This window comes from Geotrypetes seraphini, chromosome 10 (genome assembly GCF_902459505.1).
Source record: "Geotrypetes seraphini chromosome 10, aGeoSer1.1, whole genome shotgun sequence".
Lineage (NCBI taxonomy): Eukaryota > Metazoa > Chordata > Amphibia > Gymnophiona > Dermophiidae > Geotrypetes > Geotrypetes seraphini.
Window position 1 is genome coordinate 2,517,241 of NC_047093.1, and position 26,715 is coordinate 2,543,955.

At 46.3% G+C, this 26,715-nt stretch overlaps 1 protein-coding gene across 1 annotated transcript in view; it reads left to right on the forward strand.

Moving 5' to 3' along the window:
- The window catches only part of ALYREF (Aly/REF export factor), a 127,259-nt gene that overhangs the window by 60,205 nt on the left and 40,339 nt on the right, over window positions 1–26,715 (forward strand). The window contains 3 exon segments of the mRNA XM_033960518.1: window positions 6,794–6,941; window positions 24,744–24,807; window positions 24,913–25,087. Coding sequence (XP_033816409.1) covers window positions 6,794–6,941; window positions 24,744–24,807; window positions 24,913–25,087 — 387 coding nt within the window.

Genomic DNA, 26,715 nt, shown 5'->3' on the forward strand with positions numbered 1-26,715 from the left:
TGCAAGGTAATGGCGGAATATAAATCCCTAATGTAATGTAATCTCAATGTGGTTCTTGCTCAGTTGATGAAGCCTCCATTTGAATCAATGTCTTTGGCTCATCTGAAATATCTCACTTGGAAAGTGGTCTTCCTCATTGCTCTCACGTCTGTTCGCAGAGTCAGTGAGCTACAAGCTTTAGTAGCGGACCCACCTTTCACAGTATTTCATCATGACAAGGTAGTCCTCCGTACTCATCCCAAATTCTTACCTAAAGTGGTTTCAGAATTTCATCTCGATCAATCCATTGATCTTCCAGTGTTTTTTCCGAAGCCTCATTCTCATCCTGGACAAACAGCTCTTCATACTCTGGACTAGTGCTGCCTGAATCACGATTCAAATCGGTTCGAATCAATAAAAAAAAAAAAATTGGCCTCCCGATTCGGTAACTGACCTTCGTCCTCTAAAGCAGGAGCGGCAGCGCTGCCTCTTGCTGGCCGGCCGCTGATGCACCTGCTTTAGAGGGCGAGGGGGGAGGGTCAGTCAGGAAGTGCTGGTGTCCAGCTTCCCCCCTGGCCTCCCGCGCACGATTTACCTACTAGCAGCAGCCTGCAGAGAAGATTGCTGGGGCTAACAATCTCTGCAAGCTGTGCTATAGGTCTTTGGAGCTGTTCCTCTGCCACGGTCCCACCCCTCCTCTGATGTCAGAGGCAGGACCACGGCAGAAGAAATAGCTCCAAAGACCTATATCAGCTTGCAGAGATTAATTTGCTAGCCCCAGCGATCTTCTCTGCAGGCTGCTGCTTGTAGGTAAATTGTGCGCGGGAGGCCAGAGGGAACACGCAGGCCTTCCGGGGGTGGTGGGGTGGTACAGGCCTTCAGGGGTGGGATGTAGGGCTTCAGAGTGTATAGTACAGGCCTTTGGGTGTGTGGTACAGGCTTTCGGGTGTGTGGTACAGGCCTTCAGGAGGTGGTGCAGGCCTTCAGGGAGGAACAGACCTTCAGGGGAGGGGGGCCTGGTGTAGAAGTACACGGAGGGAGGGAAGGGGGGGTTCAAACAGACATGCATATGCCGGACTTTGGGGGGGGGGGAGATAATGGGTCTAAAAACAGAGGAGAGGGAGAGAGATGGTGGATAATGGGATTTAGGGAGGGAGGGAAGGAACAGAAAGGGAGAGAAATTGGACCAAAGGATGGTGTGGAGGGAGGGTAGTTGGGGAAAGAAAGGGAGATATGGTGGACCCTGGAGTGGTGGGGAAGGAGGGAGAGATGCTGGATGAAAAGGTAGTTGAGAAAAGGTGGATCTGTGGATGGATATGAAAAAAAGGAAAGATGCCAGACCTCCAGGGGAGTGAAGGGAAGGGGAGGACAGAGATAGAAGATGGATGGTTAGCACAGAGAAAGTATAAAGAAGGATACCTTGGCAAGCAAGTTATCAGAAGACAACCAGAGCCGGGGACTAACAAGAATAATAACCAGAAACAAAAGGTAGAAAAAATAATTTTATTTTCTGTTTTGTGATTACAATATGCCAGATTTGAAATGTGTATCCTGCCAGAGCTGATGTTAGACCGCAAACGTGAGCTAGGATTTAACCCTTTCAGGACCATAAGGATTGTAGGCCAATTTTTGTGGTTTTGACGACATTTTTATGGTAAAAAGGGCTTGCAGATGCCAAAAAATTGATTTTTTTTGTGAAATATCATTATTTTTATTTAAAAAAATCACACTTCTGGCTTATGGACAGTGTGGCAAGTGAATCTTCTCGTCAATCTAGCAACGACGCTAATGAATGAATGTCGGAACCAGTTTGTTTACATAAAGGCAGTATCATATGGAATCCGTACATATCAAATTTAGAACTGTAGACTATCCCAATCAAAATTTATAGGATTTTAAAGTTATGGGACAAATATGTCCCTTGGTCCTGAAAGGGCTACCAGAGAGAGGAAAAGTCTTTTTTGTTTGTTTATTTTGTTTACACCACAGCGCCAGTGTGGTTAGGAGAAGGCAAGAGGGGTGAAGAGGCTATAACATAAACCCACTAGGATGTTTGAAAAAACACCCAATTGGGTAGGAAAATCGAATCGAAAAATTCGATTCAATAGGCTGAATCGAATCAAATATTTTTTTCTGAATCGGGCAGCACTACTCTGGATTGTAAGCGTGCTTTGGCTTTCTACTTGCAAAGGACTAAGCCACAGAGATCTTCTCCTCAAATTTTGTCTTCTTTGATCCAAACAAGTTGGGACATCCAGTTTCCAAGAGAACCATCTCCAACTGGTTGGCTGCTTGCATCTCTTTCTGCTATGCTCAGGCTGGACTGCATCTAGAGGGTTGAGTCACAGCCTATAAAGTTAAAGCCATGGCTGCATCTGTAGCTTTCTTTAGATCTACTCCTATTGAGGAAATCTACAAAGCTGACACTTGGTCTTCGGTTCATACCTTCACCTCTTATTATTGTCTGGATTCTTTTTCCAGACGGGATGGCCACTTTGGCCAGGCAGTATTACAAAATTTATTCTCCTGAACTGCCAACACTCCCACCATCCCATTCTGGTTAGCTTGGAGGTCACCCATATGTTGAGAATATGCTGCCTGCTTGTCCTGGGATAAAGCACAGTTACTTACCGTAACAGGTGTTATCCAGAGACAGCAGGCAGATATTCTCACAACCTACCGATCTCCCCTGGTTGGCTTCTTAGATAGCTATCTGAACTGAGGAGACGCTGAGAAGACGCGTACCCTACGTCGGGCGGGAAGGCACTCGTGTGCGGTGCGGCAGTCGTGAACTTTCTAAAGTTCTTCAAGCAAGTCTGCTTGTGAGGCTGTCTACATTGGGGCTCTGTGGATGACATCACCCATGTGTTAGAATATCTGCCTTCTGTCCCTGGATAACACCTGTTACGGTAAGTAACTGTGCTATAGAGTCAGTGCTGCCCTATCTCTCGGGCTCAGGCAGATACTGCATATACTTTATTGTGCCAAAGAAAGGCTCTGACGATTGGAGGCCTATTCTGGATCTTCAGCACATAAATGCTGACTCCTACGCAGTCTCTGGAATATCTGGGTGTTTTGTTTGACATGGCAAGCGGGCTGCATTTATCTTCCAGAGGCACGCAGTCAGAAACTGTGCTCTCAGATTTCTTTTCAAGTTTCAAGTTTATTTATTATTTGATTAATCGCCTATTCCAAATTCTAAGCGATGTACAAATTGGTAAAATACATTATCTAAAATATACATAAAATAGACCTACATAATTAACAAGGGGATAAGTTACAAAAAAAACCTAATTAAGTTAAGACATGAATACAATAGGGAAGGTAGGATAGAAATACAATCTTGGAAAGGAAAGAGTCAACAATTAAAGGTTAAACACAACAGGAATGGAAAGACAAATAAATAGGTAAGATAAAAGTAAACAAAAGAGCAATTAACACAAGAGCAAATTAACATTTCAATTAAGTATTGAACGCATCTTTAAAAAGAAAGCTCTTCTGGAGAAGCAAGCTTCATTGGCATGGGACTATCTGCAGGTCCTAGGGTCCATGGCAGCCATGTTGGATGTGGTCTCTTGGGCGAGGGCGCTCTCCATCATACACAGAAGGATGCATTACAGGTCTGTCTTCCCTGGACTCTGGAGGCTTGGGTCAGCATGGTTTGGTGGCTTATCCCTCAGACACTCTGCAGGGGCGTGCTGCTGCAGATTGGGTCGTGGTGATGAAGATGCCAGCCTTCAGGGCTGGGGAGCCCACTACAATCATTGTCCCATTCAGTGGTGTTGGACTCTCTTCCCGAGGAAATAGTTGATCAACCAGTTGGAGCTGGGGGCCATTTGGTCAGAATCTTCTCCGACAATGCGATGGCAATAGCCTAGGAGGGACCAAGAGCATCTCTCTGGCTCAGGAGGTCCACCTTCTCTTTCTGTGGGCTGAATGTCACTTCAGGCGCTTTCAGCAGTGTGTATGGCGGGAGTCGACAATGTTCAAGCAGATTTCCTCTGCAGATGGACCTTGGATCCGAGCAAGTGGGAGCTGTTCTCAGCCATTGTGCTATGCTGGGGTTGGCCCTGAACCAGAAGGTGACTCGATTCTTCAGTTGAAGATTCAAGCTTGGTAGCGAGGGCCTAGATTCTCTGGTACAGCCATGGTTGCAGGGAGTTCTACTTTATGTTTTTCCTCCCTAGCCTTTGATAGGTTGTGTCCTTCGCCAGATTGCAACTCATCCGGTGTCATTCTAGTGACTCTAAACTGACCTCACAGACTGTGGTAGGCAGATCTGCTGCTTCTTCGCATAGGTCACAGCCTTCGGTTTTGGCTTTTCCAGACTTTCTCTCTCAGGTTCCAGTCTGGAGGATCACGATCGCTTTGCTCTTACGACATGGCTATTGAGTACGAAGATCTTCTGAATTCTAAGTAGTCATCTACTGTGTCTGCCTACGTTAAGGCATGAAAAACTTTTCAACATTGGTGCGACCAGGAAATGTGGAGTTGTATTCCGCTCCTGTTTCCGTAGTGCTCGCCTTTCTTCAGACGGGCCTTAATAAAGGGCTCACTGTGGCTTCTCTACGGGTCCAAGTCACCAGGCTCTCTTGTTTCATAACCTAAGACCATAGTCCTTCCCTTGCGACTCGCCTTGATGTGGCCAGATTTTTAAAGGGTGCTCTTTGTATTACACCTCCAATCAAACCACTGTTTGTGAGACCTTAACTTGGTTTTGTCTGACCTCACAAAAGGCACCGTTTGTTTGAACCTCTGAAGAACTCTTCTTTCTTAGACCTGATGCTGAAGGTAGTTTTTCTGGTCGCCGTTACCTCTGTGAGATGAGTCTCAGAACTCCAGGCTGTATCTTGTAGAAAGCCTTTTTTTGAGGATCTCGGAGATGGGGATCTCTCTCCGCATGGTTCCTTTTTTTCTTCCAAAGGTGGTGTCTGCATTCCATGTTAATCAGGAAGCGCGTTTGCCTGTTTTTCAGTGAAAATTGGATGTTGTTCTATGTTACCTGGAGGTCACTAATGAGTTTTGCCTTTCTGACCATCTCTTTATGTTGACTCATTCTTCTAACGGGGTGCTGCCGCTTCCGATGCCACTATTTCCAGGTGGATACATACAGCCATTTTGTCAGCCTACATTCTTTGCGGTAAACAGTCTCCTATATCACGGGTCGTATCGAGGTGGAAGAGGATATCTTTCGTCTTATGGGACCTTCGTCCACCAGAGGGCATCCGATGAAAATCAGGGGAGGGAAATTTCATGGGGACTCCAGAAAGTATTTCTTCACTGAGAGGGTGGTCGATCATTGGAATGAACTCCCACGGCAGGTGATTGAGGCCAACAGCGTGGCAGATTTCAAAAATAAATGGGATATTCATGTGGGATCTCTGATGAGGTAAGGGCAGGAGGTTGGGGGAAGGGTCACTGGAGTGGGCAGACTTGATGGGCTTTGGCCCTTTTCTGCCGTCATTTTTCTATGTTTCTATGTCTGTTAAGATGCATTCTACCAGAAGTATGGCCTCCTTGTTGGCTGAGGCTAAAGCGATCTCCCCTTACGAGATCTGTAGGGCAGCTACTTGGTTCACTCTGCACACATTTGCCAAATTCTACAGAGTGGATGTGGTGGCAAGATGGGACTCTGCCTTTGGATCCTCAGTCTTGTGGGTCGGCGCAGTTGACCCGCCCTAGCTTTTTGGGACTGCTTTTGTACATCCCACTTGTCTAGAATGTCTCACCTATTGCACTGGAAGAAGAGATTATGTACTTACCCTAGTAAGCTCTTTTCCAGTAGATAGGTGAGACATTCTAGACTTCCACCCTGTCCTTCTTGCTCTTACCTACCATCTCAATCTGTTTATGCTTCTCCAAGTTGATTCTTGAATGTCAAGTCAGCCCTTGGGCTGGGAAGAATCTATATCAGAATCTGTTTTCTGCAGGGATCATTTCTGAGCTCCTTTGGCTGTTGTTTATGGACTTGATTGCCATGGATGTCTTTACTTCCCATTTTGTGCAGTGGCTCTTGGTGCTTGGGTACTAAGTATGGGTGGAGCAAGAGAGCACAGTGAAGTAGAGCAGAGTCAAAGAAATAACCCAGAGTGGATTCCTTCTGCAGATGGCACATGGCCATTGGGATAGAACCCACTTGTCTGGAATGTCTCGCCTATCTACAGGAAAAGAGATTACCAGGGTAAGTACATAATCTCTTCTCTATCTTCCACACCTATTTGTGACGGAGCTGTGCTCTGGTGTTGGAGGAATTATTAGCTAATTGGGCCAGAACCCTCTCTTTATTGCACCATGTTGCTTGATGACGTGATGGGAGTCAGAATTGGATACTGGGGGGTTCTCTGCAGTTCAGCAGAATTTGTCATTTTATTTCTTTTCTAGTATTCTGCCTATCATTAAATTCTGGGTAGATTCCAACAAAAATTGACAACTCAACATCATCACAAATATATCATAATATAAATCTATAAACTACATATCAGGTAACCATTTTAATAATATATAAACCATAAAAAGTGCTGACTAAAATATGCTTGAAAACTGGATGGAATTAATGTCCTTCTGAAAATGTATTGAATTCTGCTTGTTGAATGTGGGATGATAGTGAGTTCAAAACCTGAAAGCAGTGACTGAGTGGGTGTTGTGAGAAGGTACATCTGACAGCTCTGGAGAGCCCCAAGGAAAAGGTGGTTCTAACTTTAAACTGGTGATAGTAGTGCTGGTGTAATGTGTAACCCACTGACCATAGTGGCTTGGGCTGATTTAAATGTGTGGGGTTAGTAGTTAATGGCTGGGTGCTCTTTTTCTTGCTCAGGAGCTTTTTGCAGAGTTTGGGACCCTGAAGAAAGCAGCAGTGCATTACGACAGATCTGGGCGAAGTTTGGGAACAGCAGATGTTCATTTTGAGAGGAAAGCAGATGCCCTAAAAGCTATGAAACAATATAACGGTGTTCCCCTGGATGGTAAGTTTTTCACATGGCTATGTTTGGGTTATTTGTTTTCTGGGTCTAGTTATGCAGCCAGTGATGACTTTCTGGTTATTCTGCCCAGCCCAGTACCAGTGGGAATAGTCACGTTCATCAGCTAGTGGATGGAGGCAAAGAAGCAAAGTTGTTTTGAGTGATTCACCCCATAAAGGAAATGTGCAGTATTGTTTGTTTCCAGTGGAGGATTTGGCTCAGTATACAGTCACTTTTTCCTCCTATTTTGGTTAAACTGGTTCACTTGAGCTTGCAATCTATTCAGTTTTGGGTGATGGTCCTAATTTAAAAACTTATGATATTCTCAGAGAATACCTGAAGGGATCCAAGTCCCCTTCCCTCTAACTCCCCCTTCATGCTCTGGTAAGGGACTTTATTGGAGGTTAAGAGGTCTCTGAAAAGCGCAACTAATGTGAAGCCAGTTCCTGGACAGACTGAGGCTAATTGGTCCAGCTGAGCATGGGCAGTTTTTCCCTTCTTTCCCAGAATATCTGCTATGCAGCAGAGTATCCAGGCCTCCCATAATTCAGTAAAAATCTTTATCTCAGGACAAGCAGGCAGGTATTCTCACATATGGGTGATGTCATCGACGGAGCCCAGATGTGGATGCCTCACAAGCAGACTTGCTTGAAGAAACTCAAAGTTTCGAGTCGCCCATACGGCGCATGCGTGAGTGCCTTCCCAGCCAGCGCAGGGTAGGTCTCCTCAGTTCTCAGTTTTCCGCGGAGCCGAGAAGTCCATCTTTAACTCTCTGCGTTTAACTTCGTTCCTTTGTGCCTTCGCTGAACCGCGGTTTGTATTTTTTTCTTCACGAATCACTGTTCTTATTTTATTTGTTTTATTTTTAGTTAAAAAAAAAAAATTTTTTTTTCTTCTTCCGTCCGTTTTTCGGGACAGGCCGCTTGGCCGCAGCCCGAGGGCTTCGATCTTGCGGCGGCTATTTTTCCTTCTATGTCCCAGCCTGCCACGGGCTTCAAGAGGTGTAGCAAGTGTCAGCGTGCGATCTCTTTTACGGACCCTCACGGACACTGCCTCAAGTGCCTTGGGCCGAAACATCATTCTAGGTTGTGCCTGCCTTGCCAAACACTTCAGCCTCGTGCTTTCAAGCGTCGTTGTCTTTTGGTGGACAAGCTCTTCGAGATGGAATCTTCTACTGATCCCTCGACTTCGAAGGCGTCCTCGGCTCCTACCGAGATCCCTCCTGCGCCTACTGCTTCCACCTCGAGCCTCATCAGACCTTCGTCGCTTGCAGCAGCTCTTTCTTCGACGCCATCTGCTGTATCTTCTCCTGTTTCCTCAGGTCAGATAGCTCAGCAGTCGGTTCCACTGGTAGTGATGAAGACTCCCAGGTCGAAGCACACTCACACTACCTCGAAGGAACCTCCAGCCAAAGCAGGTGGTCCGGTTTCAGACGCGGATACATCCTTGCCGGCTTCTTTCCAGACCATGTTAGAGAAGCAGTTTATTCAGTTCCTTACTAACATAGGACCCAAAATGCTTCCTCTTATCAAGCCTGGGCATTCAGTAGACTCCTGTGAGGTCGAGCCACTTACTTTGCCCCAGTCTAAACTTACACATTCTTTGCAGGGAACAGAGTCTCTGCGAGTGTCTGGTCTGGCATCCAAGCACGTGAAGCAAGGAGCAGATTCTTTGCGAGTGCCTCGACGGGAATCCTCACACTCTATACAAGGAGCAGAGTCTTTGGGAGTGCATCAAATTTCCTCCACCAAGCCTCTGGAATTTCGTTCTACAGCCTCTAGTCCTATTCATCCGCTGGCATCTGCTGCTCTTGTCTCCAAGGCGAAGTCTCCTCGATCCTCGAGATCTGATTCCAGACACAGTTCTCACCGACGTTCGAGGCCTTCATCGAGGCATAGTTTCAGACATAGTTCTTCTCAGGACAGACCATCTTCCTATAAGCCTCGATCTACTCCAACCTCGACCAGACCACCAACTCCTCATTCGAGGTCTCCGATGCCAGACCTTGAGGATATCCCGGTTTCGATTGCCTCGTCCAAGTCACCAGATTCCTTTGATGCCTTTTTCCCTGCCAAGGCTTCATCTTCGACCCAGGCTGCCTCGACGTCTTCGAGTCCTTCTCGAAGCAAAGCATTGGCAGATCAGCTATCTTTCTCGTCTTTCCTTCATCAGATGGCTATGGACTTGGATCTTCAATTAGACACTGGCTCCAAATACTCTAAAGAGTATCTAGAAGTCATGCATCTTCTTCAACCTCTGGCAGAGTCTCTTAAGCTTCCACTTCATAAGCTTTTAAATCAGACTTTTGGTCGATGCATGGAAACACCTTTTTCCATACCAGCTGTTCCAGGCAAATTGGATTCTAGGTATAAAACTGTGCATCGCAAAGGATTTGACAACTCACAGTTATCTCATCAATCCCTCCTTGTTGAGTCCTCCTTAAAGAGGTCCCATCCTTCCAAGGTTTATGCCACCGTTCCTCCTGGAAGGGAAGGGAAAACTAAGGACAAATTTGAACGTCGCATCTATCAAAATGCTATGATGTCCTCTAAAGTCCTCAATTATAATTTTCAATTCATCACTTATTTTGAATTTCTTATTTCTTTATTACCAAAGTTCTTGAATTATCTGGATACTCAAATGCACTTTGAATTTCAAGAAGTTATTGCTTCTTTGTCTCAACTCCGTTTGCATCTCCTCCAGTCATCTTATGATGCCTTCGAGTTGTCTGCCCGAGCAGCTGCTTGCTCTCTGACTATGCGTCGTCTTGCCTGCGTCCATTGACATGGACCATAATCTTCAAGACCGCTTGGCTAATATTCCTTGTGAGGGCAATGACCTCTTTGATGAATCTATCGAGGAAGCCACCAAGAAATTATCTGACCATGAAAAATCTTTTGAATCGATTGTCAGACCTAAGCCAAAGCCAGCTCCTGCCAAGCCTGCACGCCCTGCTCTTATTTATCAATGGCGTTATGCTCCAAAGACGGCTCCTTACAATCACCCTCTGCTTAAGAAACAGCAACCTTAGCAGCAACAGAAACCTCAACCTTCTTCTGCACCTAAGGCTTCTCAGCCTTTTTGACTGTTTACAACAGAGCATAACCTCCATCGTTCTAACTCTGTCTCATTTTCCCCCTATAGGAGGTCGTCTCCATCATTTTTACCACCGATGGACGTCAATTACATCTGACCTCTGGGTGCTTACCATCATCAGGGAAGGATACTCTCTTCATTTCACTCAGGTTCCACCAGAGCTTCCTCCAAGAGAGTATCTTTCCAATCCCTCCCAGACCGCCCTTCTTCTTCAGGAAGCTCAAGCTCTCCATGCCATCGAACCAGTTCCCTTGGAACAGCAGAACAGGGGGTTTTACTCCCGTTACTTCCTTGTTCCGAAGAAGATGGGCGATCTGCTACCCATTCTGGATCTCAGGGCTCTCAACAAATTTCTAGTCAAAGAAAAGTTTTGAATGTTGTCCCTGGCATCCCTTTATCCCCTTCTCGAGTAGAACGACTGGTTATGCTCTCTGGATCTCAAGGAGGCCTACACTCATATTCCCATTCACCCGGCCTCCCGTCGGTACCTCAGATTTCGGGTGGGGAATCTGCATTATCAATACAGAGTACTACCATTCGGCCTGGCCTCGTCTGCCAGAGTGTTCACCAAGTGTCTGGTAGTGTTAGCAGCAGCTCTGAGGAATCATGGTCTTCAGATGTTTCCCTACCTAGACGACTGGCTCATCAAAGATTCCATGTCTTAAGGAGTTATTGTAGCGACCCGACAGACTACCTGGTTCCTACAAAGTTTGGGATTCGAGATCAATTTTCCCAAATCTCAGCTTCAACCCTCACAGACTCTACAATTCATTGGAGCTGTTCTGGACACTGTCCAACTCAGAGCATTCCTTCCACAACAACGACTGGAAGCTCTTCTTCAACTCTGTCAAACAGTGTCTTCCCGCTCTTCCATCTCAGCAAGACACATGATGGTACTTCTGGGTTACATGGCCTATACAGTACACGTGACTCCTTTTGCCAGACTTCACCTCAGAATTCCTCAGTGGACCCTGGCATCTCAATGAATGCAAATTTGCGACCCTCCTTCTCGACACATTTCAGTCACTCCTTCATTGAAGAAGTCTCTCCGTTGGTGGATGCTCTCTTCCAATCTTTCCAGAGGCTTGCTTTTTCAAACACCCCCTCATTAGAAGGTCCTCACGACAGACTCTTTGACCTACGCTTGGGGCGCTCATCTCGATGGTCTCCGTACACAAGGCCACTGGACCACTACGGATCGTCAATGTCACATAAATCTGTTGGAACTCGGAGCAATTTTCAAGGCTCTCAACGCTTTTCAACATCTTCTTCACGACCATTTAGTCCTCATCCGGACGGACAACCAAGTCCCCATGTATTATGTCAACAAACAGGGAGGGACAGGATCTGCCTCCCTTTGTCAAGAAGCTCTGAAGGTTTGGGACTGGGCAACACCTTCCTCAAAGCTGTCTACATTCAAGGGGTGAAGAATTGCTTGGCGGACAACTTGAGTAGTCTCCTGCAACCTCACGAATGGACACTGCATTCCTCACCTCTTCATCACATTTTTTCACAGTGGGGAACACCTCAGATAGACCTCTTTGCAGCTCCCCACAACTACAAACTGCCTCAGTTCTACTCCAGGATATACTCTCCTCATCACCTCGAGGCAGATGCTTTTCTTCTGGAATGGACGAATCTCTTCCTCTATGCATTCCTTCCATTTCCTCTCATTCTCAAGACTCTGGTCAAGTTGAAGAACGATCATGCCACCATGATTCTAATCGCTCCTTGGTGGCCGAGACAACCTTGGTACTCCCTCCTACTTCAACTCAGCAGCAGGGAGCCATACCTTCTACCAGTTTTTCTTTCTCTGCTTACACAGAGTCAGGGATCTCTGCTTCATCCCAATCTGCAGTCTCTACACCTGACAGCTTGGTACCTCTCAACATAACCCCTCTTCAGTTTTCTCAATCTGTAAGAGATGTTTTAGAAGCTTCTAGGAAGCCTACCTCTAGACAATGCTATCATCAAAAATGGACTAGATTTTCTACGTGGTGTTTTTCTCATCATAAGGAGCCTCAACATTCCTCCTTATCTTCTGTTTTGGACTACCTTTTGCACTTATCCCATTCTGGCCTCAAGTCTACATCTATCCGAGTCCATCTCAGTCCAATTGTGGCTTTCCATCAGCCTATTGAAGGGAAACCCCTCTCTGCTCATCCAGTGGTTTCCAAATTCATGAAAGGACTCTTCAATGTCAAACCTCCTCTCAAATCGCCTCCTGTGGTTTGGGACCTCAATGTTGTCCTTACTCAACTAATGAAGCCTCCATTTGATCCAATTGATAAGGCTCATCTGAAGTATCTCACTTGGAAAGTGGTGTTTCTCATAGCTCTCACTTCTGCTCGAAGAGTCAGTGAACTGCAAGCTTTAGTTGCTGACCCACCATTCACGGTGTTCCATCATGACAAAGTGGTTCTTCGTACTCATCCTAAATTCCTCCCTAAAGTGGTCTCGCAATTTCTTCTCAACCAATCCATTGTTCTTCCAGTGTTTTTTCCAAAGCCTCATTCTCACCCTGGAGAATCAGCTCTTCATACTCTGGACTGTAAGCGTGATTTGGCCTTCTACTTGGAACGCACCAAACCACACAGAACTGCTCCTCAACTTTTTGTCTCCGATCCAAATAAGTTGGGCCTTCATATTTCTAAGCGTACCATCGCCAACTGGATGGCAGCTTGTATCTCATTCTGCTATGCCCAGGCTGGATTTTCCCTTCACAATAAAGTCACAGCCCATAAGGTCAGAGCTATGGCAGCTTCAGTAGCTTTCCTAAGATCTATTGAGGAAATTTGTAGAGCTGCTACTTGGTCCTCGGTTCATACCTTCACTTCTCACTATTGTCTGGATACTTTTTCCAGACAGGATGTACAGTTTGGCCAAACAGTATTACAAAATTTATTCTCCTTAAATTGCCGACACTTCCACCATCCCATTCTGGTTAGCTTGGAGGTCACCCATATGTGAGAATACCTGCCTGCTTGTCCTGGGATAAAGCACAGTTACTTACCGTAACAGGTGTTATCCAGGGACAGCAGGCAGCTATTCTCACAACCCACCCATCTCCCCTGGTTGGCTTCTCTGCTAGCTATCTGAACTGAGGAGGCGCATCCTGCAGTGGGCGGGAAGGCACATGCGCGGTGCGGGCGACTCGAAACTTCGAGTTTCTTCAAGCAAGTCTGCTTGTGAGGCGTCCGCATTCGGGCTCCGTCGATGACGTCACCCATATGTGAGAATAGCTACCTGCTGTCCCTGGATAACACCTGTTACGGTAAGTAACTGTGCTGTTCCTGTTCCCATAGCCACTTGAGAATTTCTCCCACTAAGCATCTAGGAGTTTTGGGCTCCGAGCCAGCAGCAGGTTAACTGTTGATTGGCACTCTTGATATCGTAATTATGGCAGCCTGCAGGATCTACGTTAGGAGGGTACAGGGATATATATCAATGTAGTCAGAACATTGCTGAATGATAGAAAGAACAGACTGACTATAATAGTAGTGATAATGTTTAACAGTGAGGAGAGAGTGGAACTACTGGTATTCAAAAAATGCTCAGAGAAGTGAAACCCTGAAGAGGGGGTGAAAACCACCTCTTGAGAGGAAGAGTTTACCATCCAATCATTGCATTCACATGTAGAAAATCACTCTCTGGTCACTGGTAAAAGTATAGCTTCATAACTCTTATGCAGTATTATTCCAAAAGTTATATCAGAAAATTCTCTATATGGACAAAATGAGATGCACTTAGCTTGCAAAAAGACTTAGAAAGATTAACAGTCTCAGGGGTCCCAACGTGGCCCCGTTTCGAGATCTTCTGCTTCAGGAGACCCAAACGTAATTTGTTTAAAGCCCTCTGTGCAGACTTAGTAGAATCAATTTTTTGCCAAGAGAAATCGGTCTTAAGATTCAGAAATTCCAAACGGTCGTTTGGAATTTCTGAATCTTAAGACCGATTTCTCTTGGCAAAAAATTGATTCTACTAAGTCTGCACAGAGGGCTTTAAACAAATTACGTTTGGGTCTCCTGAAGCAGAAGATCTCGAAACGGGGCCACGTTGGGACCCCTGAGACTGTTAATCTTTCTAAGTCTTTTTGCAAGCTAAGTGCATCTCATTTTGTCCATATAGAGAATTTTCTGATATAACTTTTGGAATAATACTGCATAAGAGTTATGAAGCTATACTTTTACCAGTGACCAGAGAGTGATTTTCTACATGTGAATGCAATGATTGGATGGTAAACTCTTCCTCTCAAGAGGTGGTTTTCACCCCCTCTTCAGGGTTTCACTTCTCTGAGCATTTTTTGAATACCAGTAGTTCCACTCTCTCCTCACTGTTAAACATTATCACTACTATTATAGTCAGTCTGTTCTTTCTATCAGCCTGCAGGATCTGGCTGCAGAACATTTTGCTATATTCTCAATTTTCTTCATTGCAGTATAATTTCTCTGCTTTATTTTACACCCTATGGCAGTGGTCTTTGTTAATTTTTAAGTGAGGGCTGTTTTAGTTCCAAAGGGCTGAAGGAGAGCAGACAAGTATCTTCCTACCTGCCAGAAGCGCTTCTCGACGTTCATTTCTACCAGAACACAGATGAACTGTGCAAATATTGGTCCACAAACTAAGTCCTAATATACACAAATGAAGCCATAAGATGCCAGACTCTGCTTGCAGTACAACATCAGAGAAATAGAATGAAATGCATTTCTTTCTGAACAGTGAAAAATATAGACAGCAGATGTACAGTCTTAAAATTATCAATCACTGAATAGAAAATAAAATCATTTTTCCTACCTTTGTTGTCTGGTGATTTTATTTTTCCAATCATCTTTTCCCAGTCTCTGGCTGCACTTCCTTCTGTCTGTGCTCTTAACTCTGTTTCCCTATCATCATCAGCAGGCAAATCCAGACACATGGGTTAATTTGGCCTTTATATGCAGTCATGTTTCTATGTTCAAGTCGACCCACCAGCAGGCAGAGATAGAGGACACCAAAGCTGTGATCCATTATCTCAGATGGTATGTGCCTCACATTTCCAGCATACTTTTGTCTCCATCAGGCGGATGGTTGACTTGACCCATGCTTCAGGATTCTGCTAAGACGAACAGTAGTTTTCTTCTTTGGTTGTAGCCTGGGGGTATTACCTGGGGGGGAGTCAGGTCAATACCCCCCTTTCCCTAAGGCTCCCTCCTTAAAAAAAAAAACCCACTGAGGGCTGTGAATTGATATCACTTGGCAGCCCCTGACTAGCTGTGGTAGCGATGGATGAATCTTCTTGTGTGAGGCAGTGGGTAAATAATAATAACTTTATTTTTCTATACCACCACAATCTTGCAACTTCTAGGTGGTTCACAAAGAAGAAGAGCTGTACAATCAGCGAATTATAGTAGATGAATACAAGGTGGTTGAAAGGAAAATTATACATAGGTTGAATTATAAGAAATTAACTATTTTACATCTTACAATTGAAAATAGTCGGACATTAGCTTGGGGATAGAGAGCCCTTATCATTGCGCAGCTGTCTCCTCCTGCAAGCGTGGGAGACATCTTACTACTGAAGGCTTCTCCAGTGCTATTGGACTTCTGGCTATGAAATGTGCTCATTGGTGGACCATGATGGCCTGTCCCTTCCTTGAGTCCTTCAGGCATCTTCGCGCCTGAATCGGCAGTGGTCCTCAGTTCCGCTTAGGCGCATCAGGTGTGCTTTGATGGCCCGCTTGTAGCTGTAAGCTTCTTTGGCGCGTGTTTGTGACAAAACTTCTGGTACAGCATGGCAGAGGTCGCTAAGTGCTGTTCCCGCTGTGGTAAGCAGCATACAGCTGAGGGATATTTGCAGCGGTTGCTGATGTGATGGAGTGCACTGTCGGCTCTGCCATCTTCAGATGTTCCCACCAGTTCTTCATCCGCTTCAACGGCAGCTCCGGCTCCGACGGTCCCCTGGTGGCTTCTCAGGCTCCCCACATGATCTTCAGGGCTCCGGGGATGCAGGCATAGGAGCCAGGATGTGGGCAACCTTTTCACCTGAATTTGTTTTATTGTTCCATCAGGCCTATCTGCTTTAACAGGCCCCATTTTCTCTTACTCAACCCTCCTTGGCTTCCAGGTCAATCTCTCTTCTTTGTCCGGCAAGGGAGAGGCTCTTCAAGGGCTGGATTTCCAACCCTCATCTTCTGCACCCAAATGTAGTTGTCTGAGTGATGTGGAGGAGGTGGCCGCTGCTTCTTCTTCCCCAGATCCTTCTATGGCCAGGGGTTCATACTTCTTCCTCTCTACCACTCCTCTGTAGGAGGATGAACGTCCTCCAGATCTAGCAGATGATCCAACGGCCATGAGGGTATTATGTAAAGAGGAGCTTCCCTCTATGATTATTAAAGCACCGGAGGCTTTCAATATCAAGTCTCCTGAGACTCCTACTTCGGCCTCAGTGAACATCAAGTTGGCTTGCGCTAGGAAGCCCTCCAGAGCCTTTCCAGTTCAAGTGGCATTGCAGGAACTCCTCTCCACACAATGAGAGTCGCCTGGGACCGATCTGAAGGTTTCCTGGGCTATGGCTTGCCTTTACCCCTGTGTTTATGAGGAGATGCACAAACTCCAGTGGTCTTAGGTCAATGCCTTTGTGACTGCAGTGACTAAGAAGACCACCCATCCAGTTGAGGGGGGGGGGTGTAGTCCTGAAGGATATGCACAACTGGAGGTTAGAGGCCATACTTAAGCTGTCCTATGAATGAGCAGCGTTATCCCTTCAGGCTGCTGTCTGCAGTTTGTATGCTGCCAGGATGTGCCTTTCTTGGATTCAGCAGGTAGCGGATTCCATGGCAGATTCCATGGAGGAACAGGAGGCAACTTGGCCACCTCCTTTTCTGGCCATGGAGTTGGCCCTTACGTATCTGGCAGACTCTTTATATGATTTTGTCTGGGCATCCGTCAAGCAGATGGCTTGGTCTGTCACTGCTAGAATTTTTTATGGCTTCGGCATTGGTATTGCAGTCTCTGGGCTGGGTGTTCAATTCCACCAAAAGCCACCTGGTGCCCATGTAATGTCTGGAGTATCTGGAGGGGTGGTGTTCGATACTGCTCGGGAGATGTTCTTCCTGCCAGAGGCCAGAAGGGCCAAGCTTCTAGCTCTTCCTTTCAGATCCACACCCCTGCATCAGGGTCTATGCTCAAGTCCTTGGATCGATGGTAGCAATGTTAGAAGTAGTTCCATGGGCGAGGGCTCACACGAGGCCCCTTCAATGTTTTCTTCTCTCCCGATGGTCTCCAGTGTGTCAGTATTACAGTCTTCGCCTCTGTTGGACTTCAGAGACCAGAGCCAGCATGTCAAGGTGGCTTAACAAAGCCAATCTCAGAAGAAGGAGTATGTGGCGCAGTAGTTGGAGCTACAGCCTCAGCACCCTGGGGTTGTGAGTTCAAACCCTGCACTGCTCCTTGTGATCCTGGGCAAGTCATTCAGTCCTCCATAGCCCCAGGTACATTAGATAGATTGTGAACCCACCGGGACAGATAGGGAAAATGCTTGAGTACCTGATTGTAAAACCACTTAGATAACCTTGATAGGCGTATATAAAAACCTAATAAACTTGAAACATGAAGAAGGATCCTATTGGTATCGCCATCGTGGGAAGTGATGATGATGGACATCAGCTTGTCAGGCAGTGTGTTTACTTCACTCACGCTGCCTGCGTCCTGAAGAGTACAGTGCTAGAAAGAAATTTTAAAAAAAGGTAAAAAAAGGGCTGGATCCTGCTGGGATTGGGGAGATGAAATTCTGGACAGACTTCATGGACTACCCCAGAGGTCTCGGAGGGCTGCCATTGGCTTGCGGGTCTTGCAATGAATACCATTGCCCTGTGATATCATCTCTAGTATACCCTGGGATGCCTTCTATTCGGTAATCTTGAGATTTCAGTGGTCCTGACTCGGGTATCTTTCCTGCTGTGCTCTGATTATTTGAGATATCAGAGGTCTGCCAGCCTAAGGGTTTTTCCTCTGTGTTCTTAACAGATTTCACCTCAACTGTTCATCTCCTTTGATCTAACAGATTGGGAAAGCCTGTAACTAAGAGAACTATTTGCACATGGCTGGCAGCCTGTATTTCTTTCTGCTATGCTCCAAGGTCATGTAACAGCACACATAGTCCGAGCTATGGCAGCATCAGCAGCTTTCTTACGTTCTACTCCCATTGATGAAATTTGCAAAGCAATTACTTGGTCCTGAGTTCACACTTTCACATCACACCACCGTCTAGAATCCTATTCCAGACGAGATGGTAGTTTCGGCCAAGCAGTATTGCAGAATTAATTTTCTTCTTAATGGCCAACTCTCCCTCCAGCTCATTATGTGCAGCTAGGGAGTCCCATATGTGAGAATATGCTGCCTGCTTGTCCTAGGATAAAGCACAGTTACTTACCATAGCAAGTGTTATCCGGGGACATCAGGTAGATATTCTCACATACCTCTCACCTCCCCTGGTTGACTTCTTAGCTTGATTATGGAACTGAGGTACCGCAAACTGGTGTCAGGCGGGAAGGCACTTGCGCATGCACGGTGCTGGCAGTTGCAAAGTTTCTTAAAACTTAAAGTGACAGTTCACTTTTAACACTGTCCGTACCAGGCTCCGTGGATGACATCACCCCACATGTGAAAATATCTGCCTGCTGTCTCCAGATAACACCTGTTACAGTAAGTAACTTTGCTATTTTGCTTCTGGATATTTTCAGGACTTGTATTGTTCTCTCCAGTGTAGGCTCTGGAGATCTTTTAGGTGTTCTCTGTTCGTTGCTGCACTGTTGACACTTTTTATTTCCTGCATTGCAACTTTAGTTTAAAGCTTCACTGACAGTTTTAGCTTTAATCTTGCAGAGAGCTTTGTATATCTGCTTTGGATGTCCCAGAACTGCCCATTGTCGAAACCAAGTTCCTCTCTAGTCTCTGTGCATTCTCAAGTGCCGCACTCCTGACACTGGAGCCACGAGGTCCATGGCAGACCTGCTTCTTGCAGTGATTTACTCTCATCCACTCACTTTTTCAACAACATCATTGGATTGCAGCACTCTCAGAACTTGAGCCCAACTTTTTGGAGGTGGATGGGTCAGGATTACCCAGTTACCAAGATGTGTAGCTTGCATTTTACAGAGCACCAGATTTGAGCATCCATCTTATTCGATGATATCACTTCTCCCAGTGAGCTCCATTCTTGACTCATGAATCATCAAGTGTGTTTTTGGAAATGTGAGATGAGCATTAATGTCTTTCTTGGACAGCAGAATTTTCTGCCATGCAATTCTCCCATGAATCCTATTTTTGTGACCTTAGCTGAGGCTAGAGAGGCCTGCAGTTCTTTGAATGATTATTTGGGAAGTTTTGTGACTCTATATATTTTGACAGGCCAGCCACTCCTGGAAAGAGTTACCACTCTTCATCTTCTCCGAACAGATCAGAGAAGGTTATCATGCCGCTGTATCGGGCCTTGGTACTCCCTCACCTGGAATACTGCGTCCAGCACTGGTCGCCGTACATGAAGAAGGACACAGTACTACTCGAAATGGACCAGAGAAGATAGACTAAAATGGTTAAGGGGCTGGAGGAGTTGCCGTACAGTGAGAGATTAGAGAAACTGGGCCTCTTCTTCTTTGAAAAGAGGGGACATGATAGAAACATTCAAGATAATGAAAGAGAATAGACTTAGTAGATAGACAGGTTGTTCACCCTCTCCAAGGTGGAGAGAACGAGAGGGCGCTCTCTAAAGTTAAAAGAAGATAGATTGCGTACAAATGTAAGGAAGTTCTTCTTCACTCAGAGAGTGGTAGAAAACTGGAATGCTCTTCCGGAGGCTGTTAAAGGGGAAAACACTCTCCAGGGATTCAAGACAAAGTTAGACAAGTTCCTGCTGAACCAGAACGTACGCAGGTAAGGCTAGTCTCAGTTAGGGCACTGGTCTTTGACCTAAGGGCTGCCGCGTGAGCGGACTGCTGGGCATGATGGACCACTGGTCTGGCCCAGCAGCGGCAATTCTTATGTTCTCCAGTGCTTTCAGTGATTTGGAGTCCCTTAGCTTCAGAGATGGCTTTGGTAACCCTTTCCAAACTGATATGTTTCAACTTTTTTTTCTTATCTCTTCTGGAATTTCCTTTGATCGTGCCATAGCATTATTATAGAAACTTTGCTGTGACTAATTCACGCTCATGGTGAGGTTTACATTAACAGGGTGGATGAAAATCATGTCTGGTTGTGTTCAGTCAGCTGAATATAGTTATTAAACATGATTAATATTGAATAACTTTAAATCAAGTAATTAGATATTTTACTCAGGTTCTCTTTGTCTAATATTACATTTTGTTTAAAGATCAGAATCCATTCAGTGTGTCAACATGCAATAATAGGGGAAATGGAGGGGGGGGGTTGTTTCACATTAAAGTATTTTTATCCTAAAATAACCCTTGCTTGTTTCTGGCTGTCAAGCCTCCTATCTAGTGCTGCCTGATTCACGATTTGAATCGGTTCACTGATTTACTTCGGGTGAATCGATTCAAATCGATTCAAAACAAAAAGAAATCGGCTTCCCTATTCAGCTGACCCTTGCCCCCTAAAGCAGGAGCGGCAGCACTGCTCTTGCTGGCTGGCCGCTGCCGCACCTGCTTTAGAGGGGGAGGGTCAGTTGAGAAGTGCTGCTGTTGGCTTCCCCTCCCTGGCGTCCGGTCCCCCGGCATCTGGCTTCCCCGGCCTCCCGCTTTCCCCCTGGCCTCCCCGCACTGTTTACTGTTGAGGAGCAGCCTGCAGATAAGATTGCAGTACTAGCGATCTTTGCACTGCCTCAGAGCTGTTTCCTCCTCCGCAATCCTGGCTCTAAAGTCAGAGGAGGGGCAGGACCACGAAAGAGGAAACAGCTCCAAAGCAGTGCAAAGATCGCTAGCACCATGATCTTATCTGCAGGCTGCTCCTCAATGGTAAACGGTGCGGGGAGGCCAGGGGGAACACGCATGCCTTCCTGGGGGGTTGGTGGGGGGTGAGCAGTCCTTCGGGGTGAGGGGTGGGACAAGCCTTCAGGGGGGACAGGCAGGCAGGCCTTCAGAGGTGGAATGTAGGCTATTAAGGCGGTGGGGAGCAGACCTTCAAAGGGGGGAGGACAGGCAGGCAGGCCTTCGGGGGAGATGCAGGCCTTCAAGGGGGGGAACAGGCAGGCCTTCAGGGGTAGGGTTCAGACCTTTTAAGGAGGACAGGCCTTTAAAGGGGGGGACAAGCCTTCAGGGATGGTGGCACAGGCCTTTAGGGGTGGGGTGCAGGCCTTCGGTAGGGGCAGACCTTCAGGGGAAGGGGGGCCCTGGTGTAGAAGTGCACAGAGGGAGGGAGGGAAGGGGGGGTTCAAAGAGACGTGCATATGCCGGACTTTGGGGGGGGGGGAAGAAATAATGGGGGAGGGGGTTGCGCAGTCCTTCGGAGGGGGGGGGGGGGGGACAGGCCTTGGGGGGATGCAGGCCTTCAAGGGGGAGACAGGCCTTCAAAGGGGGGACAGGCCAGGGATGGTGGCATAGGCCTTTAAGGGGGGGGACAAGCCTTCAAGGGGGGACAGTCCTTCAAAGCGGGGACAGGCCAGGGATGGTGGCATAGGCCTTCAGGGGGGACAAGCCTTTAAGGGAGGGACACAGACCTTCAGGGGGGGTGTCAGGTCAAAAGCGCGCTGGGACAAAGGCGCGCCCAGACAATTGAGCGCAGCACGTGCCGCCGCGCCGCTCTAAATTACTGTTTTTAGCGCTCCGATGGGGGGGGCGTGGTGGGGAACCCCCCCACTTTACTTAATACACATCGCGCCGCATTGTGGGGGGGTTGTAATTTCCCACATTTTACTGAAAACTTCACTTTTTCCCTGTTTTTAGGGAAAAAGTTCAGTTTACAGTAAAATGTGGAGGGTTACAACCCCCCATAACGCCGGCGCGATGTCTATTAAGTAAACTGGGGGGGTTCCCCAACAAAACCCCCCGTCGGAGCCCCTAAAAACTGTAATTTAGAGTGGCGTGGCGGTGCGCGCTGCGCTCAATTGGCGGCGTGCGCTTTTGTCTTTCGCGCCATTGTCTATGAACCTTCAGGGGGAGGTGCAGGCCTTCAGGGAGGACAGACCTTCAGGTGAGGGGGGCCCTGGTGTAGAAGTACATGGAGGGAGGGAGGGTAGGGGGAGTCAAAGAAACGTGCATATGCTGGACTTTGGGGGGAAGAAATAATGGAGGAGAGGGAGGGAGATGATGGACAATGGGATTTAGGGAGGGAAGAAACAGAAAGGGAGAGAAGTTGGACACAAGGAATGGTGTGGAGGGGGGATAGAGATACTGGATAGGAGGGTAGTTGGGAAAAGCCCACTCTCAAAAAACCCTCCCTTGATCCTAATGAACCTGGCAACTATCGCCCAGTCTCCAACCTCCCAATTGTCTCCAAACTCCTTGAACGAATTGTGCTCCACCGCCTACACCCTTTCATTGAAGAACAAGCTGCCCTATCCCCAGCCCAATCCGGCTTCCGTAAGGGCCACAGCACAGAATCAGTACTCATTGATATCATCGACGACAGCTGGTTAATACTCGACAAAGGCAATGACGCCCTACTAGTCCTACTTGACCTTAGCGCTGCCTTCGACACAGTTGACCACCACCTACTCACATCTAGGCTCCACGACCTCGTTATCAAAGACACAGCCCTCCAATGGATCACCTCCTTCCTTCACCAAAGGACCCAAACTGTCCTACTAGGGACACATAAATCCAACCCTAAGCCTGTCAAATATGGCGTTCCTCAAGGCGCCCTTCTATCCCCCCTCCTATTCAACCTCTACATCAAACCCGTCATCGATATAGCCTAAAAATATAAAATCAAAATCCACTCTTATGCAGATGACATCCAGCTGCTCCTCCCCTTAGGCGAAAACCGGCCATCCCAAATTGCTAATCTCGAACTCTGCCTCACTGACATGAAAACTTGGATGTCAAACAACAAGCTTCAACTTAACGCCTCCAAAACCGAACTCCTATGGATCAGAAACAAAAACACCAAATACCTACGACCTACACTAACATGGGATTCCACTCTACTAACGGCAGCAGATCAAGTTCGCAGCCTGGGAGTAACCCTAGACGGACACTTATCCCTATCTAACCACATATCCCAAGTGGTCTCCACCTCCTACTACCTTCGCCAACTGAAAAGGATCAAACCCTACATCTCCACACCAGACCTCGCCCAACTCCTATACGCATATGTCCTCTCCAGACTGGATTATTGTAACTCCCTATTTAATGGACTAACCAAAAATAATATCAAACGCCTCCAACGGGTCCAAAATGCAGCCATCCGCCTCCTACACAACCTCAACTACCGCGATTCCATCTCCCCGGCACTCCATGCTGAACACTGGCTCCCGATTAGCCAACGCTGCACTTTCAAAGCCCTGGCAATTGCTCACAAGAGAATCTACTCCACCACCCCCTCCTACATAAAATCCAAGCTTCCCATCTACAACCCCACTCGCACCCTCCGCTCAAAGTCAGAGATACGCCTATGCACCCCCCCCCGGAAGATCCCTGCTCACAGAAACTGCCCACAAACGATCCTACAGCCACTTCATTCCACACCTCTGGAACCAACTCCCCCCCCAACTTAGACAACAGAACTCATTATTAACATTCCGTAAATCGGTAAAGACCCTCCTCTTCAACTAAAGATCTCCTCTGTCTTCTCCCCCCCTTAGGCCCCACCCTCCACTCTCCTATCACCTTCCCGAACTTCCAGTATGACCCTCTCTTCTCTATCCACTAACAAATTGCACCTAAACGCTTATAACTTTCCTTAAACTAAACTACTGTATTTCCCCCTTCTCTCTTTCTGCATACTCTCCCTGTATTTAATTCTCTCCAAAAACTATAAATCCAATCCCTAAACCTGTTGTACTACTTATATGTCTAGTTACTCCCCACTGTGTATGTTCATTTGTAAACCGTTCTGAGCTATTGGGAGGACGGGATAAAAATCTAAATAAATAAATAAATAAAAGAAAGGGAGAGATGGTGGACCCTGAGGTGGTGGGGAAGGAGGGGGAGATGCTGGATGAAAAGGTAGTTAGAAAAGTTGGATCTGTGGAGGGAGACGAAAAAAAGGAAAGATGCCAGACCTGCGGGGGAGGGAAGGGAAACAGAAGGCGAGGACAGATGGCAGATGGATGGTTAGCAAAGAGAAAGAAGAAAGAAGGAGACCCTGGCAAGCAAGTTATCAGAAGACAACCAGAGCCTGGGACCGACAAGATTTGAATAATGACCAGACAACAAAAGGTAGAAAAAATAATTTTATTTTCTGTTTTGTGATTACAATATGTGAGATTTGAAATGTATCCTGCCAGAGCTGGTGTTAGACTGCAAACGTGAGCTAGGATTTAAGAGAGAGAGAGAGAAAAAGTCTTTTTTGTTTGTTTACACCACAGCGCCAGTGTGGTTAGGAGAAGGCAAGGGGGGGGAGCGGTGAAGGGGCTATAAAATAAACCCACCAGGATGTTTGAAAAAAACCACCCAATTGGGCAGGAAAATCGAATCGAATCAAAAAAACAATTCAATAGGCTGAATCGAATCAAAATTTTTTTTCCTGAATTGGGCAGCACTACTATCCATCTTATTCTCCTTCTACAACTTCATTAGATTTTTAGAACATTTGGTATCTTTGTTCCCTTCTCTGTAGGGCGTCCTATGAACATCCAGCTGGTAACATCACAGATTGATCCACAGAGGAGACCTGCACAAAAGTGAGTCCTGCTGTTCTCTGTGGCCTTCACTGAGCAAATAAACCCCAAATAATCAGCATTATAACGGAAAATTCACAAACTTGATCTTTTTTTTTTCCTTTCTAGCATAAACAGAGGTGGCATGAACAGACCCCGGGGGGCCACAGGGGGATTTGGTGGTGGGGGCAACAGACGAGGCAATCGTGGAAATCGAGGAAGAGGCAGAGGGACTGGTCGAAATTCCAAACAGCAGCTTTCTGCTGAAGAATTAGATGCACAGCTGGATGCATACAACGCCAGGGTAAGTGGAAAGAACCTCATCCAGCACTGTAAGTGGGTGTTAGAGCTGCACAAATGTTGTAAATAGGTATCAAAAATGATCATGTGCCCTACCTCTTACTGCTGAGGGGTGGGAGATGGATACACACACCATCAAGTTGGTATAAACTGTATCGTTAACTGTCCTTACCAGACCTCCTCAAAACTTATAGACTTATAAATTATTTCCCTGGACCAATAGATGGGCCAACTGTTGAGTTCTTCTCTATAAGGGCAGCATGCAGATTTAGCTCCTCAGTGTTTCTCTTTCTCTAACAGAAGTATGGGAAACAAGATGCTGGATCTAGAAGCTGTGATGGAAGAAGAGGAGTTGGATATAGTGGTGATCACAGAGAACAAGGACCGGAATGTAGTTATACTGAGCTATAATCTGTTCAGGGAGAAAAGTAGGAGTGTTAAAGATTATATTTAAACAATGACTAAAGTAGGGAAGCCTGTTTATTGAATGTAGAAAAATAGGAAGTCAAATTGGCTAAATATGACTATAAAAAAGACTCCTAATGATGTATTTTCTATTAGTTATCTCATACATAGTTAAATATATAGTGTAATATACTTCACATACACTCAGAATTGTGTAATTCGGCCAAGAGCCGAAGCTCCTATAGGCGAACCCACCACCTAATCACTGTGTATGGAATGGTGAATAGTGTAAATAAAAGTGCTATTCAAAAATTAAAATCGTTTTACTCAATGGCAAAGAAGGAAAATTCTCACTTAGCTTTTAGGGTTTTCTGCAGGTCATCTTAGGGCCCTACCAGGCAATTTCTCAGACTTAAAAGATTATGCTCTGCAAAAGAAGATTTTACTGTCAAGGCTCAAGATATGACTATCAAGTTTTTAGACAGGGGTTATCCTGGGTCTATCATTAAAAAGGCACATAAATGAGCTCTCTGTACCCCTGGATCAACACTCTTGCAGTTCCAAAAGCGCAAACAGGAGATATCCATTGTCAATGTATTGCCCACTCTCATCATGCATTTAGCATTAAACGCATTATTACAAAGCATTGGAACATTATGCAATACCACTCTATTTTTCCAAGATTTGCCTAGATTTGCATTCTTTAAGGGCTCTAATTTGAAACAGCAACTTGTACAATCACAATATATACCTCTGGGGGAGAAAATCCTGCACAGCGGACACTCTCCATGTGGCCGCTGTAAATATTGTTGGTACAGCATAGCATTATCTCAACTTTCAGTACCCAACTGGATCAAAAAGAAAGCCAACCATATGTCCTCCAATTGTAACACTCAGGGTGTCGTGTATATCATTCAATGCCCTTGCTCTTTGCACTATGTTGGACAGACAATCCGGAGCATTAAATTCAGGATTGTGGAACATCTGAGTAAAATTCATAGAAACATAGAAATCGACGGCAGATAAGGGCCAAGGCCCATCCAGTCTGCCCACCCTAATGACCCTCCCCTGCCTTTACTTTGCGAATAGAACCCACATGTCGATCCCATTTGGCCTTAAAATCAGGCACGCTGTTGGCCTCAATCACCTGAAGTGGAAAACCATTCCAGCGATCCACCACCCTTTCGGTGAAAAAGAATTTCCTGGTGTCACCGTGCAGTTTCCCGC